The 26,998-nt window shown below is 46.1% G+C and overlaps 1 protein-coding gene across 5 annotated transcripts in view; it reads left to right on the top strand.

The window, feature by feature from the left end:
* The window catches only part of als2b (alsin Rho guanine nucleotide exchange factor ALS2 b), a 183,185-nt gene that overhangs the window by 107,142 nt on the left and 49,045 nt on the right, over positions 1-26,998 (top strand). For 3 of the 5 annotated variants that reach the window (XM_041201135.1, XM_041201136.1, XM_041201133.1), the window contains exons 10-15: positions 874-1,063; positions 9,023-9,088; positions 10,708-10,870; positions 13,388-13,519; positions 17,339-17,365; positions 24,521-24,649. In XM_041201135.1, coding sequence (XP_041057069.1) covers positions 874-1,063; positions 9,023-9,088; positions 10,708-10,870; positions 13,388-13,519; positions 17,339-17,365; positions 24,521-24,649 — 707 coding nt within the window. The remainder of the gene's footprint in view (positions 1-873; positions 1,064-9,022; positions 9,089-10,707; positions 10,871-13,387; positions 13,520-17,338; positions 17,366-24,520; positions 24,650-26,998) is intronic. The other 2 variants (XM_041201137.1, XM_041201134.1) reach the window with 1 other exon arrangement.

Here is a 26,998-nt window from a genome sequence, read left to right as displayed (position 1 = left end):
AAACTTTCTTTGAATCTCAAACTCTTCCAAATAGATGATGTTTCATGTTTCCATGTTGACTTTGCTTTTGGGTCAATAAAGCATGATATCCCCACTACTTGTTTAGCTATGAACACTCGTAAGATGCAACCATTTTCCTTGTCACCTTCTAATTCTCCTTTGAAATTCAAACAACCTCTCAACTTATCTACAAATGCAAATGTTAGCTCATTCGTTTCCATTTCAAAATGCCTGCTTGCACTTAATTCTCTTTGATGATTTAAACCTTGCAGTCTGACTGTCTTCAGTCTAATTAAATTAGTTTCTCTCACACAATGCACACATGCAGCCTCCACTAGCCTGCTTCAGTTTCCCACATTAATATTAGGGAAAAAAATGAAATTTCCTTTACAGTTACACAGTAACAGACCCCTCCCCACCAGTATTTTACCCCATTGTTATACAGTGACAGATTGAGGAGCCCTTAAGCCCTGAAGTGTGTACTAACAGGGGCAAGAAACAATGCTGGCATGCAGGTACCCAATCTTGGGTAGAGGAAAGCTTGGAACATGCCCTGAATAGAGACAAGCTGCTGCCATTTTAAAAACAAGTAAAAACACTTAAGCCCAAAGCAGTCGAATGGACTTGATGATAGCCTTGAGTGAGTGTTGGAGACTCTGCTGCCTTCTGGAGCTGTAAAGTGATCTGTCTGATTGTAGCCCTGCTGTTGTAAACTCAATCACTGTCTGGTGGCCAAGATGCAGCATGCAGGTGTGACCATGCATCTCTGACAAGACCAGTGAGGCACAAATGAGGATTGTGTAGCGTACACAATGGCTTGAATGTACTAAAGATTGTCAAAGTTACTTGCTTACGGAACCTTGTGTTTTACAGACAACCTGGCTTCCATTTTGGGTTCGACGTTGAGCCAGTTACTACAAGACACAGCCAGCAAATTTAGCAAACTTTGCTACCTGATCGGACAGCACAGCGTCACCTTGAATAAGTTCCTTCACAGTTCAAAGGATGTCAAGACACTCGTGATGTTGGAGCACTCGAACATCTTCCTGGACACATTCAAAGAGCAAGTACACAACCTTGTTACTGTTCCTGGGGTGGTGCATGTGTTCACAAGGGTGGGAGAGGTTTAATACCGCATATGAGAGAGAGAGAAAACAATGTGTTCGTAGAAGTGAGAGCGCAAAAAGGTTAATAACCTCAACGAGGAGGTGCTAGAGGCCTCCATAAACTTGAGGTGGTTTAAAACTCTGCCCCTATCCTAACTCTTCACCGAGTCCCATTCACCCATCGCCCGTGTTTCCTGACCTACACTGGTTGCTGGTCAGTTCTGGCCTCTTGAGCCTTCTCGATTTTAATCAATCCAACACTGGCAGCCGCACTTTCAGCAGCCTGGACCCTAAGCTCTGATAGTAATGGATCAGTTTTGCTAGATTGTCGTTAACTGTCTGGTTCACTAATGTACTTTCCTTGGAGAAAAGAAGGCTGAGAGGAGATTTGATAGAGGTATTCAAAATTATGAGCGTAGACAGGGAGAAACTGTCCCCACTCATGAAGGGATCGAGAATGAGAATGAGGCGCAGATTTAAAGTAATTGGCAAAAGAAGCAAAAGCGATATGAGGAAGAGCTTTCCACACAGGGAGTGGTTAAGGTTTGGAATGCACTTCCTGAGAGTGTGGTGGAGGCAGGTTCAGTCAGAGTATCCAAAAGGGAATTAGACTGCTGTCTGAAAAGGAAGAAAATATGCAGGGTTACAGGGAAAAGGTGGAGGGAATGACGCTAAGGGAATTGCTTATCCGGAGAGCCAGCATAGATACAATGGGCTGAATAGCTTCCTTCTGTTCTGTAACAATCCTGTGAAGGAAATCTGCCACCTTTATCCTGTCTAACCTATCTTTGACTCCAGACTCACAGCAATGTGGTCGATTCTTAATTTCCCTCTGAAATAGCAAGCTAATAACGTGTCAAGAAGGCAGCTCACCACCAGCTTCACAAGGGCAATTAGATACGGGCAATAAATATTGGCCTTAACAGCAATGTCCACAACCCATGAATGATTTGTTAAAATTTTTTTTTAATTCAGTCAGCCTACAACAGACTCTAATAGAATGCAAGCGAAGTCCCCACGCTGAAGAGCTTTGAGAATCACTGCCTTTCTCCAAAGCTTGCTATATTCCTCACATCTCCAATTACTCCAACTGAGTATCTCTATGGATGGAACAGAGTTCCAAGCTTTAGTCTTGCTCCTTCTGTGCTGGAAATCCCTCACTTATTGCTTTGCGTTAGCACGCCAGCAAGACCCACAGTATCCTGCTTGTCCCATCCCAAGGCGATACATGCACGCGCATTGGTCATCTTCCCGCATCATTTGTGCTTACCTTGGCGGTGAGTGTCATGAGGGAGGGAGGACTGAGCTGGGCTGAGCCCAACTCTGTCCTCGCTCAATACCCCACCTGCAGGTAGCCCCATTTCGCTCTCCCTGACCCAGTAGCCCAGAGGCTAGTTGTCATGCCCCAGCTGTTACCCAGGCTGAGGTCAGGTCTGTTATCTGAGCACAGACCTAAGCTTCAATTTCCTGGTGTGCAAGACCATCACCTGCCATTCTTAGCATTCAGCCCTAAGGGGAATGTCCCATCTTTGCATCCAGTAATTAACATATTTCCAGTTGTTATGTGTTGACTAACCCCAGTGAAAATGTTACGCAGCACACTGGAGATATGTAACTACACATACCACACATTCCTACCGCCACATTCTAGTCTGTTTTCCACAAGAATGCCTGTAACATGTAACAGCCTGCTGCTTGTGCTGCCCTCAGATGAAGCTGATTTCATAGATGCTACAGTAAAAACAAAATGCTGGAAATACTCAGCAGGCCAGGCAGCATCTGCGGAGAGAGAAATAGAATTTCTCAGTTTCAGGTCGATGACATTTCGTCAGAACTGGGAGAAGTTGGAGCTGTGATATGTTTTGAGCAAGGGACGGGTGGGACAAGGACAAAAGGAAGGTCTGTGATAGGGCGAAAGTCAAGAGAGGTTGAATGACTTCAGAGTGAGTCTTCCAGGTCAGAAGGGAATGATGATGGGACAAGAAAAGAAATAAAGAAAAGAAGTGCCTAGAGCAGGCTGAAAGCGGAAATAAGAGAGAAACCTAAACATGCAAAGTAAAGGACATAAAATAGGGAGACGGAGTTTATGGTCAGAAATTGTTGAACCCAAGCGTTGAATCCAGAAGGATGTAAAGAGCCTAATCTGAAGATGAGGTGCTGTTCTTCAAGCTGACTTTGAGCTTCCCTGGAACAGTTCAGGTCAAGGACAGAGAAGCCAGTGTGAGATTCTGCCTTTTTGTTTCTGCTGAGCACTTCTGGCTTTATGTTCACTATTTTATGTACAGTTTTGACGTCATTCACCTTTGACCCCTCTGTCCTTTCCAATAACTTTCCAATCTCCCTTTGCCTCTCTGGTTCTTGAATGTGGTCGTCACCTCTCACATCTGGGCCCAGAAATCTATGTTTGAGTTTCCCCCTTTCCAAACCAGGCTCCTGCCCTGTCACAGCACTGAAATGGGCCCTGTGACTGTGGTGAATTCTCGACCTTCATGCAGCATTTGATATGGCCGCTCACACCATCCTTCAACTGCCCCCTCCGTTATCCAGTTGGACGGGACTGATTTTTACCTGATTCCATGTTTATTGCCAGGGAAATCCCCCGCAATGACCTCAGTTTGCACTCCCTACACCCTTGCTTCTGGTGTCCCCGTGGGACCTATACTTGACCCCCTTCTACATCTACATGTTGCCTCTCAATGACATCATCCGAAACACAACATCAAATACAACTTGTTTCATCTTGTTCTGTGTTTTTTTCCCTTTTTTTTGTTTTGCTGTGTTGGTCTTGTGTCGGCCCTTCCTTTTCCCTCTTGATATTGCATCGGATGGTTGCTATATAGCCACTCACACCTCATTTGGATCCAAACCCATTACCGCTCTCTCTCCTGACCACCACCCGATCACAGATCTTCCCTTTTTGTTCCTTTTTTCAGTTCTGATGAAAAGTCATCTCAACCTGAAACGTGAACTCGGCATCTTCACAGATGCTGCCTGACCTGTTGAGTATTTCCACCGTTTTTTTAAAAATTTCAGATTTCCAGCACCTGCAGGATTTTGCTTTTGTATCAAGTTCCGTCTCACCACCACCTCCACTGTCACTGGTTTATCACGCTGTTTACCTGGCACCCAGTATCACATGAGCAAAAATTGTGTTCCCTGCTGCTAACTCCATCCCTTGCCCTGGCCACTTCCTGGGGCTGAGTCAGACTGTTCTCAACCTTGGTACCCTATTTGACCCCAAGCTCAGCTTCTGATACCCCCATAGTCTTTCCATCATCAAGACTGCCCACTTGCACCTCCAATACATTTTGTAATGGTTTTTTTTTAATTCATTCACGGGATGGGGTTTCGCTGGCTGGGCCAGCATTTATTGCCCATCCCTAGTTGCCCTTGAGAAGGTGGTGGTGAGCTGCCTTCTTGAAGCGCTGCAGTCCATGTGATATAGGTACACCCACAGTGCTGTTAGGAAGGGATTTTGACCCAGCAACAGTGAAGGAACAGCGATATATTTCCAAGTCAGGACGGTGAGTGACTTGGAGGGGAACTTTCAGGTGGTGATGTTCCCATCTGTCTGCTGCCCTTGTCCTTCTAGGTGTTAGTGTGTTTGGAAGGTGCTGTTTAAGGAACCTTGGTGAATTCCTGCAGTGGATCTTGTAGATGGTACATACTACTGCCACTGTGAGTCAGTGGTGGAGGGAGTGAATGTTTGTTGATGTGGTGCCAATCAAGCGGGCTGTTTTGTCCTGGATGGTGTCCAGCTTCTTGAGTATTGTTGGAGCTGCACTCATCCAGGCAGGTGGAGAGTATTCCCTCACATTCCTAACTTGTGCCTTGTAGATGGTGGACAGGCTTTGGGGAGTCAGGAGGCAAGTTACTCGTCGCACGATTCCTAGCCTCTGACCTGCTCTTGGATCCACAGTATTTATATGGCTAGCCCAGTTCAGTTTCTGGTCAATGGTAACCCCTAGGATGTTGATGGTGGGGGTTTCAGTGATGGTAATGCTATTGAGCATCAAGCGGCGATGGTTGGATTCTCTCTTGTTGGAGATAGTCATTGCCTGACACTTGTGTGGTGGGAATGTTACTTGCCACTCGTAATCCCAAGCCTGGACAATATCCAGGTCTTGTTGCATTTGGACATGGACTGCTTCAGTATCTGAGGAGTCGCGAATGGTGCTGAACATTGTGTAATCATCAGCGAACATCCCCACTTCTTATGAAGGAAGGAAGGTCATTGATGAAGCAACCAAAGATGGTTGGGCCTAGGACACTACCCTGAGGAACTCCTGCAGTGATGTTCTGGAGCTGAGATGACTGACCTCCAACAACCACAACCATCTTCCTTTGTGCTAGGTATGACTCCAACCAGTGGAGTGTTTTCCCCCTGGTTCTCGTTGACTCCGGTTTTGCTAGGGCTCCTTGATACCACACTTGGTCAAATGCTGCCTTGATGTCAAGGGCAGTCACTTTCACCTCCCCTCGGGTGTTCAGCTCTTTTGTCAACATTTGAACCGAGTCTGTAATGAGGTCAGGAGCTGAGTGGCCCTGGCAGAGCCCAAACTGGGATTCAGTGCGCAGGTTATTACAAGTGCCGCTTGATAGCACTGTTGATGACCTCTTCCATTACTTTACTAATGATCGAGAGTAGACTGATGGAGCGGTAATTGGCCGGGTTGGATTTGTCCTGCTTTTTGTGTACAGGACATACCTGGGCAATTTTCCACAAAGCCGGGTAGGTGCCAGGGTGCCAGTGTTGTAGCTGCACTGGAACAGCTTGGCTAGGGGCACGGCAAGTTCTGGCGCACAAGTCTTCAGTGCTATTGCCGGAATATTGTCAGGGCCCATAGACTTTGCAGTATCCAGTGCCTTCAGCCGTCTCTTGATATCACGTGGAATGAATCGAATTGGCTGAAAACTGGCATCTGTGATGCTAGAAACCTCTGGAGGAGGCCGAGATGGATCATCCGCTCGGCATTTCTGGCTGAAGATTGTTGCACTGATGTGCTGGGCTCCTCCATCATTGAGGATGGGGATATTTGTGGAGCCTCCTCCTCCAGTGAGTTGTTGAATTGTCCACCACAATTCATGACTGGATGTGGCAGGACTGCAGAGCTTAGATCTGATCTGTTGGTTATGGGATTGCTTAGCTCTGTCTATCACTTGCTGCTTATGCTGTTTGGCACGCAAGTAGTCCTGTATTATAGCTTCACCAGGTTGACACCTAAATAAGGATGCCTGGTGCTGCTCCTGGCATGCCCTTCTGCACTGTTCTTTGAACCAGGTTGATCCCCTGGCTTGATGGGAATGGTAGAGTGGGGGATATGCTGGGCTGAGAGGTTACAGATTGTGGTCGAGTACAATTCTGCTGCTGCTGATGGCCCACAGTGCCTCATGGATGCCCAGTCTTGAGTTGCTAGATCTGTTTGAAATCTATCCCTTTTAACACTGTGGTAGTGCCACACAACATGCTGGAGGGTATCCTCAACGTGAAGGTGGGACTTCGTGTTCATAATGACTGTGCGGTGGTCACTCCTACTGGTACTGTCATGGACAGATACATCTGCAACAGGCAGACTGGTGAGGATAAGATCATGTATGTTCTTCCCTCTTGGTTCCCTCACCACCTGCTGCAGACCCAGTCTAGCAGCTATGTCCTTTAGGACTCGGCCAGCTTGGTCAGTAGTGGTGCTACCGAGTCACTCTTGGTGATGGACATTGAAGTCCCCCAGAGTACATTCTGTGCCCTTGCCACCCTCAGTGCTTCCTCCAAGTGATGTTCAACATGGAGGAGCACTGATTGATCAGCTGAGGGAGGGCGGTATGTGGTAATCAGCAGGAGGTTTCCTTGCCCATGTTTGACCTGATGCTGTGAGACTTCATGGGGTCCAGAGTCAATGTTGAGGACTCCCAGGGCAACTCTCCTGACTGTATACCACGGTGCTGCCATCTCCGCTGGGCCTGTCCTGCTGGTGGGACAGGACATACCCAGGGATGGTGATGGTGGTGTCTGGGACATTGTCTGTCAGGTATGATTCCGTGAGGATGACCATATCAGGCTGTTGCTTGACTAGTCTGTGAGACAGCTCTTCCACTTTTGGCACTAGCCCCCAGATGTTAGTAAGGGAGGACTTTGCAGTGTTGACAGGGCTGCGATTGCTGTTGTCGTTTCCGGTGCCTAGGACAACGCCAGGTGGTCCGTCTGGTTCATTCCTTTTTTTTTGTCTTTGTTACGGTTTGTTACAACTGAGTGTCTTGCTCGGCCATTACAGAGGGCATGTAAGAGTCAACCACATGGCTGTGGGTCTGGAGTCACATGTAGGCCAGACCGGGTAAGGACAGCAGATTTCCTTCCGTAAAGGGCATTAGTGAACCAGATGGGTTTTTACCTCAATTGACAGTGGTTTCATGGTCATCATTAGACTGGCGCTCAATTCCAGATTTATTAATTGAATTTAAATCCCACCAGCTGCCATGGTGGGATTTGAATCTGTGTCTGCAGAGTGTTAGCCTGGGGCTCGGGGTTCCTGGTCCAGTGACATTGTCACTATGCCACCATCTCCCTTCCCCCTATCATCACTGTGGGTGTACCTACACCACATGGACTGCAGCGGTTCAAGGCAGCAGCTCACCACCTTCTCAAGGGCAATTAGTGATGGGCAACAAATTCTGGCCCAGCCAGCAACGCCCACATCAGGCGAACAAATTTTAAAAAATAATAAAATTCCTGTTGCTGGCCCTGCCTCAAAGCCCACCTGCTCCTGAAACCCTCATCCGTCCCTCTGTACACTTGTGGCCATACACTGGTGTGTTTTTAACTGGTTTTTGTGTGGAATGTCTGTGTGGACTCCAATAACTCCAGTTAACACAGGTGGGAACTAGTTTCTTGTAGTTTGTGTATCTATGTCTTTGGATCTCTGCTCCTCTGTGCCACTTATACTCAACTTCCAAGGAGTATGCAGCCTCTATTCCTCCTACCAAAGTGCACACTTGCTCACATTTATCTATATTGAAATGCATTTGCCATTTACACACCCATTCTGCAAGTTTAGTAATGCCTTGCATTTTGTTGCAATCCTTCTCAATGTTTAACAATACTCCCTGCTCCCCCAATTAGATTAGCTACAGTGTAGGACTGCCTCTGCACTGCTGTATCTAATAGATCCCACACGCCTTTATGCCGATCAAACAGGGCTCCCTCTGCATTACAAAACAGAATTACCTGGAAAAACTCAGCAGGTCTGGCAGCATCGGTGGAGAAGAAAAGAGTTGACGTTTCGAGTCCTCATGACCCTTCAACAGAACTAGGAATGCATTTGCCATTTACACACCCATTCTGCAAGTTTAGTAATGCCTTGCATTTTGTTGCAATCCTTCTCAATGTTTAACAATGCTCCCTGCTCCCCCAATTAGATTAGCTACAGTGTTGACTCGAAGCGTCAACTCTTTTCTTCTCCACCGATGCTGCCAGACCTGCTGAGTTTTTCCAGGTAATTCTGTTTTGTTTTGGATATCCAGCATCCGCAGTTTTTTTGTTTTTTTCTCCCTCTGTATTAGCCCGTTCAACATCCCTAGATGTAGGTTAGGTACAACACACTGACTGTAGGAAAAAGACACAGTGCAGTTCTGGGTCCAAATGATGAAGGTCTCTGCGGTTAGCTTCAGTCTACACTGGGTAAACAGAGCAGACCTCTGACAGGCAGCAGTGAGGGGTGATAGAATTGGCCTCTGGTTCATGGGCTATGGTTCAGGACCCATTGCTTCTGTCCACACACATTCCTGCAGTATCAGGTGATCTCTCCTGTTAACGGGAGCTACCTGTGCTGGGTGTGACTGCCTTGGTCCCGGGTTTGCTGCAGTTCCTTTCCATGAAATTGTTGTTGGTTCTGTTGACCATGCTGTTCTCGCTCTTGTTTCAGGTACTCCAGCTCAGTGGGGAATTTTTTGGTGGTTGGTGGTTTTCAAGCATTGGCCAAGCCAACGGTGTAAGTATAGCTGAACGCTGTCAACTCGAACCTCCTGTAGTGCTGTGGGTGAGGACCAGTTGCCTTGTATAAAGCTTGCTGCCTGCACTCAGAGCACTTGCGCGGTTAGTGAATCTTTGCCCCTCTATTAGATGATTAGTTTATTTGTCACTCACTGGTTTTTGTATCAGCTTGAGTCTGTGTCTGGGCTCACTCCAAGGCCAGTAATGGACACTGGATTGAAACTTTAAAAAGCCTGTTTAATGCAATACCCCCAGTTCTGCTCCTGGGTCCTGGTTGTTTCTGAGCTCAGTAACGTTCCACTTATCCTGTCGAGGGGACAAGGTGATGTATATGCATACGCCTGGTTGTAACACTGCCTGGGAAGAGGAGCTGGGGGAAATTGAGTCCTGTTAGTGACTGGTTTGAACCTTAGGGGACACAAGGTAAAAAAAATCAGACGGTTGGGAATAAGAAGGGAAGTCAGGAGGAACTTGGTCAGCCAAAGAGGAATTGAGTTGCGAAATAAATTATGGAGAAAGCACATCGAAGTGTAAGTAGGACCATTAGACACTTGACTTCTGAAGGACGGCCATATCGGACTCAAAACATTAACTGTGTTCCTCTCCCCACAGATGCTGCTGGACCTGCTGAGTTTTTCCAGCACTTTCTGTTTTCACATCAGGCATGTAAATAAATAAGTTTCAGGGGAGAGAGGCAATAGATAGATGTGGGTGGGTGGGGCTGAGGGATGTGGTGGGTGGATGCATGTGAGGGTGGGTAGGCAAGATTGTTCGATGAGATATATAGAGGAGCTGGAACTCTACTTCTTCTTGGTCTTCCATTCAGAGGCTTTTAAAGCCCATGCTCACAAATCGTTGCCTTATGACAACTTTTGTCTGGCTTTTAGACATCTGTGGGAGTATAGATTCAGCTGATCATGTCCATGCCTTCTCTTTGATCTCAAAGAGAACCTCAAACTAATGGCCAGAATCTTGCCCTCTCTCCAAAGGCCTGTTTCAATCCCAAACTAATTCCCATAACTCTACTCTCTTTCCGTAGCTCTCTACCAATCTCGATCTAACACCACTACCTTACTCTCTCCCAATAACCAGTCTAACAGTCCCAAACTAGTTCTACAGCTTCCCTTGATTCCTATCTAGCCCTGTATCATTTATAAACTAATCCCACTGCCTCTCTCCTCATGTGAATTTGGGCAGTGCTCAAAAGGTTGCCTTTTATTGTCCAGTTCTAATTGCCCTGAGAAGATGGTGAATGGATCTCTTCATGTGGCAAAGTGCACCCACGAAGCTGCTGTCAGGTAAGGTATTCCAGGATTTTGGAACATAAGGTGATGAACGAGCGTGTATATGTAGAACTTGGAAGTGATGGCATTCCTATGTTGATCACCTTGCCCTTCTCAGGAGTACAAGTTACAGTGGAGGGGTGTACTGTCGAAGTAAACTTCTAGCAGATGTTCTGTAAAATACTGCTCTCTTCCTACAGTTGCCTGTAAGATGGTGCCCTTTGCTGCACATACCCTGTGGTTGAGTAATATGGGGGCAGTAAGTTTAAACACTGTGTCAGGTACCTGTACAGTCCTGTGAAGTAATTGTGGTTGTTTTGTACGCTTTATACAGGGAACTCTTCAACAGAAACCTGCAAACCCTCCAGCAGTTGTCCGAAGTGACCGATGAGAGTATCCATGCTGCTGACCTCTTGCACACCCTCTTCTACATGCCCATCAGACACTTGCACGAATATGCCCGTGTGCTGCTCAAACTTGCAACCTGTTTCGAGGTGGTAAGTAACGTTTTGTGCTGGCCACCTCCTGCAGTCTTTCATGTTTTATCACCTTCAGGTGGCCTGATTCAGCTTGGAAGGCATGTGACGGAAGTGCAACTTTCTCCTGGTCTGAAACTGGAGTCTTGTTTCATGAAGGGAGAAACCTTCATTGTAAACATGTCATCAGTGATGGAGAGCTGTAGGCTGAGTGGTGGGAAGGGTATGAACTACTGGCACTGGGCTGGGAGCTCTTGAAGTCTCCCCCCACCCACGGCACTGTGGTGGGTAATAATGGTAGAGCCAGTAAACCCACATGCATTCTTGCCCCATTGTGATTCTTGAAGCATTTCACTGACTCAGTTACACACTGGAAGCAAGAGCCATGATCACCTCTCCCTGATTGATGAGAACCTTGTCCTGAAGATGACAATGAGCCAGGTGTCTGCAGTGACATTGGAGGGCCATGAATGGTTATATCCACAAAGTTAGTTGGTTGGGCTGAACGACTGTCAACTTGTCTTAATATGCAGAGGGAGGGAGAGAACCTGCATTTGTATAGCACCTTTCATGACCTTGGGAGGATCCAAGGTCTTTCACAACCAAACGCGTCATTTTGAATGGCCATCATTGTCGTAATGTAGGAAACGCAGTGGCCAAGCTGTGCACAGCAAGCTCCCGCAGACAGCACAGAGTTTAATGACCAGGGCATCTCCCCTGCCTTTGACCCAGGTTGGGGATTCAAGTCCCACTCTTGGGATTTGAGCACTTAATCCAGGTCTATGTTTCAGTGCAATACGGAATCAATGCTGCGTTGCCGGAGGTGCTGTCTTTTAGATGAAACCTGAAATTGAGGTCCTTCTGCCAGGTGGATGCTTTAGAACTTGGAACATTATTTGGACACAATTTCTTCCGTTAACCGTCATCACCAAAGGCTGGTTAATTGGTCACTTTCCATGATAAATTTGAATTTATAGTGGGAATCTAAATTGGGGCAGAAAGTATGACTTGTATATGGTGACTGAATTCCATCTGTGTTCTTTAGTCTCTATCCCATATCCTTTCAACCTGCTTCACCTAAAGACTACACTCATCCTGTAGGCTGTACTATGGGAGCATGAGTGACACATATATATATATTTTTAAAATTAAACATTGGCCTTTCAGCCGCTGGGTCGGACTTTGGAATTTTTGCATCTGGGATTTAGTTGTAAACTCTATTCCAGTCCTAATCAACTACTGGGTTAATGGGCAAATCCTATCGGCTCTACAATGTGGAGGGTAGGCCTGCTATGGAGTTGGCTGCCCTCGTCTAGTCTGTGCAGCTTTGGACTGGCGAGATAATGCAGGGAATGTGAGACTGAGGTTGGATTGGGTGCCATATTCCGGGGAATGTGGGACTTTGATAAATTTATATGTCTCATTTATATGTCTGTACCAAGTACTGATCTCATGTCAGGGTTGAGTCCTGGGGAAGGTTCGAAAAATTTGGACTCTTTTGCTGTGACGGGAGGAGAATTAGGAGGCCCCGTTGTGGCATAAGCCACTAGGTGTAATGGAAAAAGATTAAGCAAGTTAAACCTCGGCTGCGGGACCTATTACAAACTGGGAAACTTGGGACTGATGTTGGGAAGTAGTTGAGAGTGATTGATGCCTGGAACGGGCGTTAGGAAGGGATGTGGGATAAAAAGCTTGGAACTGTCCCAGAGATGGTGGATGTTGTGACTGGCATTTGTAGATTTGCAAGGAAGAGTAAGGGAGATGGACCAAATGGCTGCCTTCGCCTGTACCAACCCTTGTTTTGCTGCTGTGCTTCCATTAAACGTTTGTGTTGCTGTCCCGGGCTGTAGTGAGTGCTATTGGGTTTTGATCTGATCTGCATGGGACGGCTGGTAATTCTGACCATGGAGTTATGAAGCCTGGTTTCTGGCTGCTGCCTTTTCAGAGAGCCGCACTTTGCTCTTTCCAGCTTGGAGACGTACTCTCAGTCTTGACGTGCTGCTCCCACTCTGGCTTCCGAGTTGTTTGTTGGGCTTGCAGGAGCGAGGGGTGTTCGCAGAAAGCTTTTAATTGGGGAGGGAATTTTCTGTCTTGCATTGAAGATAGTGCAAAGGTGCTGCTCTGTGTGTGAACGAGCCAGAACAGGGGTGGGTCTGAGGCAATTTCTTCTGTACCTTCAGCTGGGGCAGGTGTAAGGGAAGTAGAAATATTCTCCCTACTCTAGGTTAGAGAGGAGGAGATCAAGCTGACTTCTTCTCCCCCCTCCCCCTGCCGCCTCCCTAACCCCTCTCTCATTATTCAGTAACCATTACTGGAAGATGTGTGAATTCGATTGGGCTCGGTTATGAAGATCCTTGCGTTTGAGCAGCCTGACTCACTGCACTTGAACAATGACCACATGGGTGAAGCACTGGAAGAGCTGCTGGTGCATGTGGAACCTCTCTTTGAGCACTGTTGCATGGGATGGGGTGCAGGTGGCGGGGAAGTGGCTGTCGAATTGAACTGGGTAACTCTGTCCTGCTTTGTGTCCTGCGGCAGGTCTCCAAGGAGTACTACAAACTGCAGGAAGTCAGCTGTCAGTGTGAAGCCCTTGGCCTGTATCTGAAGAAAAAGCGCAAAGAAGCAGAATGCACCTACAACTTTTGGAAAACATTCCCAGGGAAAATGACGGTATGCAATCCACTAATTGCATTAGGAATACACAAATATTAGCCCTTGTAGAATGAACGTGATGCCATCTCATGGCTTGTGTGCTGCTCTGTTAATCTTTCTGGGACTTCATCCTTTCTTTAACTGTGCCTGCCTCTGTCTTGCTGCCTACCTCTCCTGCTGTGCGAGCTTCTGCGCTCTCTTGCTTGTTTACTTGCTTTCACATGCACTGTCTATTCAGAATCACACAGTGCAGAAGAGGCCCTTCGGCCCATCGAGTCTGCACCAACACGTGAGAAACACCTGACCTACCTACCTAATCCCATTTACCAGCACTTGGCCCATAGCCTTGAATGTTATGACGTGCCAAGTGCTCATCCAGGTATTTTTTAAAGGATGTGAGGCAACCCGTCTCCACCACCCTCCCAGGCAGCGCATTCCAGACCGTCACCACCCTCTGGGTAAAAATGATTTTCCTCACATCCCCCCTAAACCTCCTGCCCCTCACCTTGAACTTGTGTCCCCTCGTGACTGACCCTTCAACTAAGGGGAACAGCTGCTCCCTATCCACCCTGTCCATGCCCCTCATAATCTTGTACAACTCGATCAGGTCGCCCCTCAGTCTTCTCTGCTCCAATGAAAGCAACCCAAGTCTATCCAACCTCTCTTCATAACTTAAATGTTTCATCCCAGCCAACATCCTGGTGAATCTCCTCTGCACCCCCTCCAGTGCAATCACATCCTTCCTATAATGTGGCAACCAGAACTGCACACAGTACTCCAGCTGTGGCCTCACCAAGGTTCTATACAACTCCAACATCACCTCCCTACTTTTGTAATCTATGCCTCGATTGATAAAGGCAAGTGTCCCATATGTCTTTTTCACCATCCCACTAACATGCCCCTCTGCCTTCAGAGATCTATGGACACACATGCCAAGGTCTCTTTGTTCCTCAGAACTTCCTAGTGCCATGCTGTTCATTGAATACTTCCTTGTCAAACTCCTCCTTCCAAAGTGTATCACTTCACACTTTTCAGGGTTAAATTCCATCTGCCACTTATCTGCCCATTTGACCATCCCGTCTATATCTTCCTGTAGCCCAACATTGTGCAGCATTGCACTGTGACAATATGCTGGATTGGGTCAGTGGGGTTGGCGTGGAATGGGTGAGTGAGAGTTTGTTTTTATTCTTTCATGGGATGTAGGCGTCACTGGCAAGGCCAGCATTTGTTGCCCATCCCTAATTGCCCTTGAACTGAGTAGCTTGCTCGGCCCTTTCAAAGGGCAGTTAAGGGCCAAACATGATGCTGTGGTTCTGGAGTTGCATTAGACCAGATAAGAATGGCAGATTTCCTTCCCTAAAGGACATTAGTGAGCCGGATGGGTTTTTATGATGATCAATGATAGTTTCATGGTCACCATTACTGAGAGTAGCTTTCACTGAACTGAATTTAAATTCCACTAGCTGCAGTAGTGAGATTTGAGCCTGTGCTCCCAGAGCATTAATCTGGGACTCTGCATTACTGGTCCAGTAGCATTACCACTACACCACTATTTCCCCTTTGGGTTGGGATGGGTGAGTGAAAGCGTGGTTGGCTTTGGGATGGGCGAGTGCCATCCACAGTGTGCTGAAAGTGGTTAAATGAATGTTAGTGGAAACCAGCCTGGTATCAAACAAGAAATGCCTGTGCCAGAAGTAAATTGGACCCTGCTAATATCCTGTTTCTAGGGTATTGGAACTCGTATAAATTGCATGCAGAGGCAGTACTGATCTGTGAATGACTCTTAATGAAGCGTTTCCATAACATAGACACCAAAGGAAAGCATTGTACTGCTTCTATATTTAGCTCAGGTAACCAAGCACTTCCCAGTCTCCATGTGTTAATAATAGCACAGCCCCTTATCCAATTCTGGATCTGACTTATCCTGGGTATTGAGTTGAGAGCAGTGCGTCTGTCTGAGCCAGCCTTAAATTTGTTACCAGCAAATGACTAGAGTCTATAATTAAGGAGAGTAAGATTGAAGACCTTGAACGTTTTCAGCTGGTCAGAGAAAACCAGCATAGTTTTATAAAGGATATGTCAACCCCAGTGATCCCTCTAAATGTTCTTGTGTGTGTGGCCTGTTTAGTTCAATGCCTTTTTTTTAAATCAGAGGACCCATATGTGCATAATAGAGGGTCATGCCTGATCGAACCTTCAGTGGAGGTGGCTAAAGTAGTGAACAGAGAAATACCTATGGCTGTTATTTAAACTCCTGTAAAGTCCCTCATAACTATATTAGCTAAAGGTGAAGCTCATGGATTCGAAGGCCAATGATTGACCTTGTTCGGAAATTGGCGGAATGACAGGAGACGGAGTAGGGATAATGATCGGAGGAAAGGATAGCCATTCATCCAAGTTTGCCAATGATGCAAAGATTGGAGGCGTTGTAAGCAGTGTAACTCGAAGCAGAGAGATATTAGTAAATTAAATACATGGGCAAAACTGTGCCACATGGATTTCAACAGAGGTGAATGTGGAGTCACTTTGGGCCTGGAAAGTACTAAGAAAGCAAAGTCCTCCCTAAATGGTGAAAAGCTAGAAACAGTGGAGGTACAGGAGACTTGGGGAGCCCAAGTGCATCAATCATTAAAATATCATGAACAGCAATAGAAAATAATCAAAAAGGCTAATGGAATGCTGGCCTTAATATCCTGAGGTGTTCGAAGTCATACTAAAACTACACAAACCCCTGGTTAGATCATACCTACAGCACTGCGAGCAATTCTGGGCACTACACCTTAGGAAGTATACTTTGGACTTGGAGGGAGTGCAACCGGTTTAGTAGAATGATACTCGGAGTGAAAGGGTTAAGTTGAGGAGAGATCTCACAAGCTAGGGTTGTATTCCCTGGAACTAGGAGGTTAAAGGATGATTCGATCCAAGAAGTTAGATGGAGATAAACCATTTCTGCTGGTTGGAAGGCTCGGACTGGAGGCACCATCTAAAGGCTAAAACTAGACTTTTGCAGGAGTGAAATTAGGAAACTGTTCTGCACACAAAAGGCTGTTAAAAGTCTGGAACTCACTTCTGCAAATGGCATTTGACCCTGGGCTAATTGTTGATTTTAAATCTGAGACTGATTGGTTTTTTTTGTTGTCAGTGAAAGGTACTCCAGGATATGAGGCAAAGGTAGATAAATGGAGTTAAGTCACAAATCAGCTGTGATCTCAAGGGGGGGGATAAATGACCTCCTCCTTGTTCAATGCTCCCAAGTGTGTGATACCAGCCCATTGTCAGTGCATTCTCAGTATTGAGCCTCAGATCAGCCACAGCTTGGCTTGGATTTCTGTTGTCCACCTTAGATTAGATGTTCTATTCGCAGTGTTACCTGACTGAACCAGAGCACAGACTGTGAAACCATAGTGTATGGCATGCATGGTGCTTGCTTTCTGTTTTATGTGGGGTTTATTTGCCACATGCAATTCTACATGAAAGATGAGCTTGACACTGGCTCCTGCATCAGGGCAGCACTTGCCTGCCTGTGAAATGGCCAACCCCTCCTGCTTGCGGCTTGCCTAGTTTATGGGCCTTGCGTATAGGAGTCAGCACTGGGTCCGATGCAAACTGATGTGAGGATTTCTCCCTTGCACTTGGTACTTACTGTGTTCATGGCGCAAACCTCCTCGCAACAGATAGCAGTGACTTGTCAGCACTTGCACCCAAGGTGAATTGAACCCGAACTATAAAGGTGGCTTTTGCCCTTCATCTTCTGTCTTCATTACTGTGTGTGTGAAACATGTTGTGTGTTTCCTGCCTCAGCCTTGCAAGGGTTAATATGAGTTTAACTTTTTTTAGGCTTTTCTGACGAGACATTTTTCTACTGTGAGTATAAGGATATATAGAAACGTTTTTTTGTGTGTGGCCTATAATGAAAGATGTGCTTAATGAGAATGCAGCATCCCCTCTCTAAAGTTAGATTCCTGTGCTAATACCTCCATAGAGGAGACCCTACTAGTGCTGGCTCCAGCCAGGTAAGGTAAGTTACGTTCTATCTCTGCCCTTTCCATCCTTGTGTTTGGCAGCTTGTTAACATTTTAAAGTGTGCTCGGAGGTTGTTTTGGCCTGCGTTTGCTGTGATTTAACATTGAACACTGTACTGTTGTCTTAACTGCCGACCCATTGTCTTACATTAAAATGTTGTTGGACGGAATAAAGCTTGTGATGTCTCAACAAGTGTGGGAAGGGGAGAAGGGTTCTCCTCCTCTGGGACAAAGGGAGAAGGAGAAGCGGGGTTACATCTCTGGACTTGGGTCAAACTCAGCCAAGTGTGCTGGGGTGGAGCCTGCCTCCCACTGCCTTCTCTATTGGCTGTAGGGCTTCTTAATGAGATTTGCTTCTGAAAGGCCTCAACCTTACCTAGTACATGTCAGCCTCTGAAAACTGCTCATTAACTGCCATTCGTATTCTCACTCTATGGGTACCCGCTGTGGGAAGAGGTAAAAATGGCACTGCAGGTTGGTGATCTTGGAGTTGGTGGGAAATGTGCACAAGACTTTACCTAGTATCTAAAATCTAAATGGGTGCTGACCCTGTAAAGGTGGAAAGATACCTGATTCTCTTGTGCTGACCTCACCGGCAGCCTGGGAACTAGCCAGAGACAGTAGTGCGGGAATGAGCAGGCACCTTAGATTCTCAAACCAGGGCTGAGCAGGGCCAAGCTCAGTCGTGATCTCAGAGTAAAATATCCCCTAGGAAACAGTGATCATAACATGGTAGAATTTAGCATTCAGTTTGAGAGTGAGAAACTTGGGTCGGAAGCAACTGTGCTAAGCTTAAATAAGGGTAATTACAAAGGAATGAGGGCAGAGTTGGCTGGAGTGGACTGGGAAGAGAGCTTAGCAGAAAAGGCAGTTGATGAACAATGGCAGACGTTTAAGAGTTCATGACACACAACAAAGATATATCCCAGTGAGGAAGAAAGATCCTAGGAAGGGTATAAACCATGGTTAACCAAGGAAGTTAAGGATAGTATCAAATTGAAAGAAAAAGCATACAATGTGGCAAAGATTGATGGTAAGTCAGAGGATAGGGAAAATTTTAAAAACCAACAAATGATGACCAAAAAAATGAAGGGGGTGAAAATAAACTTTGAGGTTAAAGTAGCAAAGTTGTTGATTAAGTACTTTGGCCGGGATTTTCCGGACGAGGCGGTGCCCCAGCCAGAAGCCGATTGACTTGCAGTGGGACCGGAAGATCCTGGTGGCAGGAGGGTACTGAAAATCCCGCCCTTTGTATCAGTCTTCATGGTACAAGACACTAACAGCATTCCAAAAATACTAAATAATCAAGGGGCAAAAGGGATGAAGGAATAAATACAATAACGGTCACTAGAGAGTAAGTACTAAGGAAACTAAAGGCCAACATATCCCCATGACCTGATGGGTTGCATCCTAGGATATTAAAGGAAGTAGCTACAGAGATAGTGGATGCACTGGTAGTAATCTTCCAAGAATCCTTAGATTCTGGAAAAGTCCCAGAGGATTGGAGAACAGCTAATGTAACACCCTTATTCAAAAAGGGAGGGAGACAAAAAACAGGTAACTATAGGTCAGTTAGCTTAACATCTGTCATTGGGAAAATGTTAGTCTATTATAAAGGATGTAATAGCAGAACATTTAGAAATGCATCATGTAATCAAGCAGAATTAGCATGGCTACATGAAGGGGAAATCATGCCTGACAAATTTATTAGAATTCTTTGAGAAGGTAACAAGCAGGATAGATTAAGGGGAACCAGTAGATGGTTGGATTTCCAAAAAGGCGTTCGATAGGGTACTGCACATAATGCTACTTAATAAGATAAGAGCCCATGGTGTTGGGGTAGTATATTAGCATAGGTAGAGGATTGGCTAACTAATAGAAGACAGAGAGTTGGGTTAAGGGGGGCATTTTCAGGATGGCAACCTGTAACTAGTGAAGTGCCACAGGGATCAGTGCTGGGGCCACAATTATTTACAATATATATTAATGACTTGGATGAGGAAAGTGAATGTACTATCACCAAGTTTGCTGATGACACAAAAGCAGGTGGGAAGGCAAGTGGTGTGGATGACACAAAGAGTCTACAGAGGGATATAGACAGGTTAGGTGAATGGGCAAAAACTTGGCAGTTGGACTATAATGTGGGAAAATGTGAGGTTATGCACTTTGGCAGGAAGAATAGAGGAGCTGAATATTATTTAAATGGAGAAAGATTGTAGAATGCTGTAGCACAGAGGGATTTGGGAATCTTCGTGCATGAATCACAAAAAGCTAACATACAAGTTCAGGCAATAGGGAAAGGCAAATGGAATGTTGGCCTTTATTTCAAAGGGAATGGAGTATAAAAATAGGGAAGTCTTGCTAAAACTATACAAGACACTAGTTAGACCACACCTAGAATATTGTGAACAGTTTTGGTCCCCTTACCTAAGGAAAGATATACTGGCATTGGAGGCAGTCCAGAGAAGGTTCACTAGGTTGATTCCGGCTATGGAGGGATTTTCTAATGAGGAGAGGTTGGGTAGGTTGGGCCTGTACTTATTGGAGTTTAGAAGAATGAGAGGCGACCTTATTGAAACATATAAGATTCTTCGGGGGCTTGACAGGGTAGATGCTGAGAGGTTGTTCCCCTTGTGGGCAAGTCTAGGAGCAGAGGGCATCACCGGAGTACAGGGGCACCCATTTAAAACAGATGAGGTGGAATTTCTTCTCTGAGGGTAGTCAATCTGTGGAATCCTTTACCACAGAGGGCTGTAGAGGCTGGGTTGTTAAGTATATTCAAGGCTGAGATAGATTTTTAATCAGTAAGGGAATCAAGGGTTAGGGGGAAAAGGCAGGAAAGTAGAGTTGAGGATTAACAGATCAGCCATGATCTCATTGGTGGATCAGACTCGATGGGCCAAATAGCTCACTTCTCTTCCTATGTCTTCTGGTGATTCCTTCTCCTCTTTCCCCCTGTGATGGCTGAATGGCCTGCTTGCTGTCCAGCTTGTACACGAATGGCCATTAGGGACAAGTGACTGAGTATCTGGCTTATGTAGGTAGGCCCCCCCAGCAAGAGTGGGAGCCTTCACACATGGAAGGAGAGATAATAATACCCCTACACGTTAGCACTGATCAAAGATGTGTCACTATTTGTCCTTCAGTTTAGCAGCCGTGAGATGTGAATGAAATTAATTGTACTGATCCCTGACGTCAGCACAGTGTGTTCCAATATTGACCTGTACACGCAGTAAAGAGGCATCTTCTACAAGCAGATTTAGTTTCCGTCCATCAAAACTTAACTGTTAGGCAGCCATGAGTGGCTTAGCACCAATGTTCCTCGACACTTACATGGGCTGCAAGCCACACACTCAAAGCAGGTAGAGGTCACTGCATTCAGAGTAAAACTGATCACTTTTTATGTACAGTATATATGAGAATGCAGCAAAGCCAGACCTGCAGGGGACACAAACTGTTCCAAGAGCTTAGTTATTTCCAGTAGCTTTTGACACCATCTCTAGTGTAACGCTATGTGGATGGGTGCTCCACAAAGTGTCTCAGCTGTCTCTGGTAGAGGAGGTAATGCACAACATTAGATAACCCCAGTCATACAGCTTACTTTGTTTTGAAATAGGCTTGTTTGAAGGTGCATTCTTCACCTTGAAAAGTCACACTTTTTTTATCGCCCCAGTTCAGTCTACACTGCCCCCCCCCCCACCCCCATTTCTACAATTCATAAAGGACAAACGTACTACAGTGTGAACCTGCGCTCTTCCCCATGCACCCCACCTCCCCTCTCTTCCCCCCCCCCCCCCCCCCCCCCCCCCCCCACCCTCCTCCCCACTCCCAGCCCCCAACCAAAACCCAATTGCCCTTGCCAAGTCCTGGAGAATCTCAGAATTCTTACAGCAACTTGGGAGGCCATTCAGCCCATTGTGCTTGCACCGGCTCTCCAAATGAGCATTACTTTTCCTTTTCAGGTATTTCAATTCCCTCTCGAATACCTCGATTGAACCTGCCTCCACCACCCACTCTCAGCCAACGCATTCTAGATCCTAACCACTCACTGCGTGAAAAAGTTTCTCCTTATATCTCCATTGCTTCTTTTGCCATTGCATTAAATCTGTGCCCTCTGGTCCATGATCCTTTCACAAGTGGGAACAGTTTCTCGCTATTTACTCTATCCAGACCCCTCATGATTTTCAACACCTCTGTCAGATCTCCACTCAACCTTCTCTTCTCCGAGGAAAACAGTCTCGACTTCTCCAAACTATCCACGCAACTGAAGTTTCTCATCCCTGGAACTATTCTCAACCTCTCTAAAGCCTTCAAACCCTTCCTAAAGTGTGGTGCCCAGAACTGGACACACTGCTCCAGTTGAGGCCGAACCAATGTTTTATACAAGTTTAACATAACCTCCTTGCTCCTGTCCTCCATGCCACTATGAATAAAACCTAGAGTACTTTATGCTTTATGAACCACTCTCCATCTGAATCATGGAGATTCTTGCCCCTCCTTCAGAATCACTCCACGACCTCCTTGCCCCACACCCTCGGTGTTCACAACAAACACCACTGCCCTTCCCCACCCACACACCCATCCAACTACAGTGTTCATGGAGCTACCACACCAACTGCAATCCCATCATGCCACTTCCCCCCTCATCTTCAAGAACTCCTTCATTTTAAACTCTTCTTGCTCCACCCCCGCAACTGACTCTCCTCCGATTTTTTTAACCTACTCCAAACTCCGTGCCCAGCAGTCCATGTGGCACTCTGGGATGTTTCTCTGTACATAGTGATATCGAAGCATCGGTTGTTCTTGGCCACGTTTCCCAGTGGAGTCTGAGTCCGCAGAGTTCTGACAGCTGACGACCCTCTGGAAACACCTAAAGGATACAGCTCACGGAAGCTTTTAATCCGCGTGATTTGACCTGAAGAGCTGTTTTTGTTTTCAATTTTCAAGCAGTGACACTTTCTGATTTGATACAAAGAGAAAACTTTGCTTTTTGTTCAAATTGAGAGCCAAACTCTAAACAACGGCAGAGTAGTCACTCGGTGGAAAGAAAGGCTGCCCGTGGGGTTTCAAACGTTTACCTCCCTGCAGTGCCCCTCACAGATTAGATAGAGTGCGACATTACAATCTTGGGTAGGATAGCGTAAGTGTGAGTGTGTGTGTGCTTATACGAGACGATATATGTGAGTATGCGTGAGCAGTGTGTGTCTGTGCGAGGGAGCAAGCATGCAGAGAACTCACAAGTCGACGAAGCGGTGTTAGTTTAGGCACCGGTGTTTAAATTTATAAACTGGATTGTCCTTTGCAAAGCCTCAATGCAGGAAGAATTTTAATATGTTACAAATGTTAGGTTTCCAGAGCTGACTCAGCAGCAACTATATACGCCACAGGGACTGCAGAGGTTCAAGAGGGCAGCTCACCACCACCTTCTTGAGGGCTACTAGGGATGGGCAATAAATGCCGGCCCAGCCAGCGACACCCACATCCCGTGAATGAATTTTTTTTTAAAAAGCAACGAAATCTTTAATTTTCTGTTCGAGACCCGAGTTGGCAAATCACAAGTAGATTAACCTATGTGTGGGAGATCTCCTGTGTTGAAGGTTTTTGACAGAGCACCAAAAATCTGAATTTTCTTCCGATTTGAGAGAGAAAGGCAGGCTGCCACCAGAGTGTTTGGAAAAAGGGAGGAAAAGGGATTTTTTTGTAAAAAAAAAATAATAAATTGCAAGGATTTTCTTTTAAACAGAAGTCAAGTAAAATGTGAATCCCTGTAAACCTCATGTCCCATCAGAAATTGAGTATAGTGTAATGTAGCACTTTTTTTTGCCAATCGTTGGTGTGATTATACCTTTGAACCTTGGGTTTCTGGTCACTGAACATAGGAGTTGTTAGATGCAAAAAGGCCCTGGTTCACCTTCCACCGCTCCGGTAGCTGCGTGATATCTTATTAGAGGTCTGGACACTGATGGGAGAGCTCTGGGAACCTGTTCCTCCCAAGCACACTGCCAGCCGCTCAGCATGGGGATTGGGGACCAACTTTAACAGTCGCTGTTCAGCAAAACGAAAGAGGTGTCATTCATTGGCCCCGGCATGTGTCAGGTGGGTGGGTATAAACGTTTATTGCTGAAAAGAGAGACATGTTGCCGAACCTTTTCATCTTGCACTCATCAGGACAAACACATGAATGTCAAATTTGAAACGATCACAACAACCTATATATACCGTGGGAGAAAAGAGTTGCTGATTGGTTGGCAAGTTGACTTCTCTGATTCGCCAAGGTGTTGCCATGGAAAAAGCAAAGCTTGCTTAACAATCCTGAGTGTGCTAATAGCTACACTAACAACCAATGTTACATAATCAGTTGAGCTCATAACATGGCTCATGTACCCTTGCTAGAAATGAGACACGTTTATACACGTGTTCTCTGCAAACAAAAGAAATATGTTCAAGCTTTGTGCCTTCCTTGAACTATCTTAGAATTTGGGGAGCCTGTAGTTTCCTAAGGCTTTCCCCATGGCAACACCTCAGCCAATCAGAAATGACTTGCTTACAAATCAGCACCCTTTTTCTCCTGTAGTATCAATTGTTGTGATCGTTTGAAATTTGGCATTCTTGCATTTGCCCTGATGAGTGCAAGACTAAAATAATTGACAAAATGTATCTCTTTACAGCGATAGTCAAGTTCTGTATGACAAAATGACAGATATTCAAAATCTAATTGAGACAGTGTTATGCTATTGGGGACATTAACTTTCATTTGTTTGCTGCTGCTGCTCTGGGGCAAAACACCAAATGGTATTGGGGTGGCTTGATGGTGGGTTTATCCCCACTGTCATGGTGCAATGGGGCTCCAATCTGATCAGGTCCTGTGGATTCCCATTACGTTGCACTGTGTTGGGTGAGAGATGCTGTCGGAACATCTCTGGGTGCAGGTGGGCTGAGCTTGCTCCTGGTGCTAACCCTGGTTGCAATAACGTCAGTCTATTCTTTTCCTGCCAAGGATTCCCTGAGGAAGCCGGAACGCCGTCTCATATGTGAGAGCAGCAACCGGGGCCTGACACTGCAACACGCTGGCAGATTCTCCATTAACTGGTTTATCCTCTTCAATGACGCACTAGTCCACGCTCAGGTGAGCCCATCTAGTCGGGGGAAGGAGGCAGGTCGGATGTTAACCCGGGGGTGGGGTGGGTGAAGGGTGCAGGTCAGTCATAAACCCGGGGCAAGGGGGGTCATTAACGGGGGGGTGGGCAGGTGGGAGGTGGGTCATGACCCCAGTGGAGTAGGTCATTAGGTCATTAACCAGGGGGTGAGTGGGTCATTGATCTGTGGTGGGTGGCGCTCAGTCACAATATGGTGCTTTGCTGATGCAGTTTTTGGTTCATTTTGACTCTTAGCAATGAGACCTTTTGTGTATGTGGCAGCTTTAAAGCAGAATAATTTATTTGCGCCGCTCCGATTTCCTCCAAGTGTCCTACCTGCATCCACCTTTGAAGTTTAGAGTGTGGGTCTGTACTGAACTGCAGCACTTGTCGTATTTTGGGCCAAACATGGATGGATGTTCTCTCGAGTCGTTCCTATAAGGAGTCCTAGTATCATTAGTACAGAACCGTGGTCAGACCCCCATCTGCAACCCTGCATTCAGTTTGGGAAACTGTTGCTCAGGAAGGATATTTTAGCCTTGGAGGTGCTGCAGTGTGGTATCATTCACTGGAATGATAATGGAGAATAAAGGGTTCAATTATGAGGACAGACTGCATTAACTTAGCCTGTTATGTCCCTTTTCACACAGGGGGTATTAGAACTCAGGATTGCACTCCCTCAAAAGGCTGTGGATGCTGGGTCAGTTGGAATTTTCAAGAATTAAGTTGATAGATTTTGGCCGGATAAGGATATTTAGAGATTTGGAACAAGGGAACTGACTTGAGAGACTAGGGCAGACCAACCATGATCTAATTGGGTAGGAGTATAGGCTTGGGGGAGGGGTGCTGAATGGCTAATGCTGTGTTCCAGTTCCTATACTGTATCTTTGATACATATCCTGGTGCATTTCTCTCTTCCTTCGGGATGGAACCACTTTAGTGAGACGAGATAAGATATAAGCTTGGAGTTGCTTTATTTTACTGACAACAGTGGAATATAGATTCATGGTCACAATCAAAACACATCTCACTTCACTTCAAACCAAGCATTGTGGATAGGAAACCAAGGTCCTTAAGCGAAATCTCCCCTTAACTTAACCTTTTCCTGCCCTGCGCTTAAGGTGAGCGAGTTTGACCTCTCGAGGTCATATTCCCTCCCCAAACTTTACGTAGTCCAACGTCTCTCTGTCTCCCTGACTCCTTCCCCATTCAGACTTTGCCAATCAATCAGCGAAACCGGACACAGCTCCCCCTCCTCTCAGATTGTGGGTCCGAAGGAGCCATAGCCCAATAAAAGCAAAATAAAGCGGATGCTGGAAATCTGAGATCAAAACGGAAAATGCTGGAAAATCCCAGCAGGTCTGGCAGCATCTGTGGAGAGAGAAATAAAGTTAACGTTTCGTGTCTATATGACTCTTCAGAAGAAGAGTCACATGGACTTGAAACGTTGACTCTGTTTCTCCCTTCACGGACGCTGCCAGACCTGCTGAGTTTTTCCAGCGTTTTCTGTGTTTGTATGAGCCGTTGCCCGAATTGGGTCAAAATCCTGGCACTCCCTCCCTAACAGCACTCTGGGTGTACCTACACCATGCAGACTGTAGCAGTTCAAGAAGGCAGCTCACCACCACCACCCCAAGGGCAAACAAAAGTGCCGGGTGCAGGAGAGCTTTCAATTTTATTCTGTGAATTAAGGACACCTGCATTTTGGCGTTGGAGGGGGTACAGCAAAGATTGGTCCCTGGGATGAGGAGATTGGCCTGCAATGAGAGGCTGAGCAAATTGGGGCCGTATTCTTTAGAGTTTAGGAAGCTGAGAGATGGTCTCATTGAAACGTACAAAATTCTGAGGGGGTTTTGATTGTTTCTTCCTTCAGTCGGGGAACCTAAAAGACAGGGGCACAGTCTCGGGGTAAGGGTCCGATCATTTATGATGGAGATGAAGAGAAATTACTTCATTCAAAAGGCGGTGAATCTTTGGAATTTTCTACCCTAGAGGGTTGTAGATGCTCCATCTTTGAATACCTTTAAGGCTGTGGGATAGGCAGATTTTTGGGATCTCAGGGAATTGAGGGATATGGGGAGCGGGTAGGAGAATGGAGTTGGAGCCCAAGATCAGCCATGATCCTATTGAAAGCAGAACCTGTGGCCCACTCCTCCTATTTCTTGTGTTTTCAACCTCTAACTCATTATTAATAAATTAGCTCCTCTTTGACTCAGGGGCTGCACAGAGGATTTTGAACCTGTCGGAATTCTTCTGCCTTTTAAAACAATTATCTAAATTAAATCTGCAGGAAAAACATCAATTAAAAATAACGTGACCTGCGAGGCTGCCTACTCCAG

This window comes from Carcharodon carcharias, chromosome 12 (genome assembly GCF_017639515.1).
Source record: "Carcharodon carcharias isolate sCarCar2 chromosome 12, sCarCar2.pri, whole genome shotgun sequence".
Classification (NCBI taxonomy): Eukaryota; Metazoa; Chordata; class Chondrichthyes; order Lamniformes; family Lamnidae; genus Carcharodon; species Carcharodon carcharias.
Note: the sequence above shows the minus strand (reverse complement) of the source record. Positions and strands in the feature narration are given on the sequence as shown.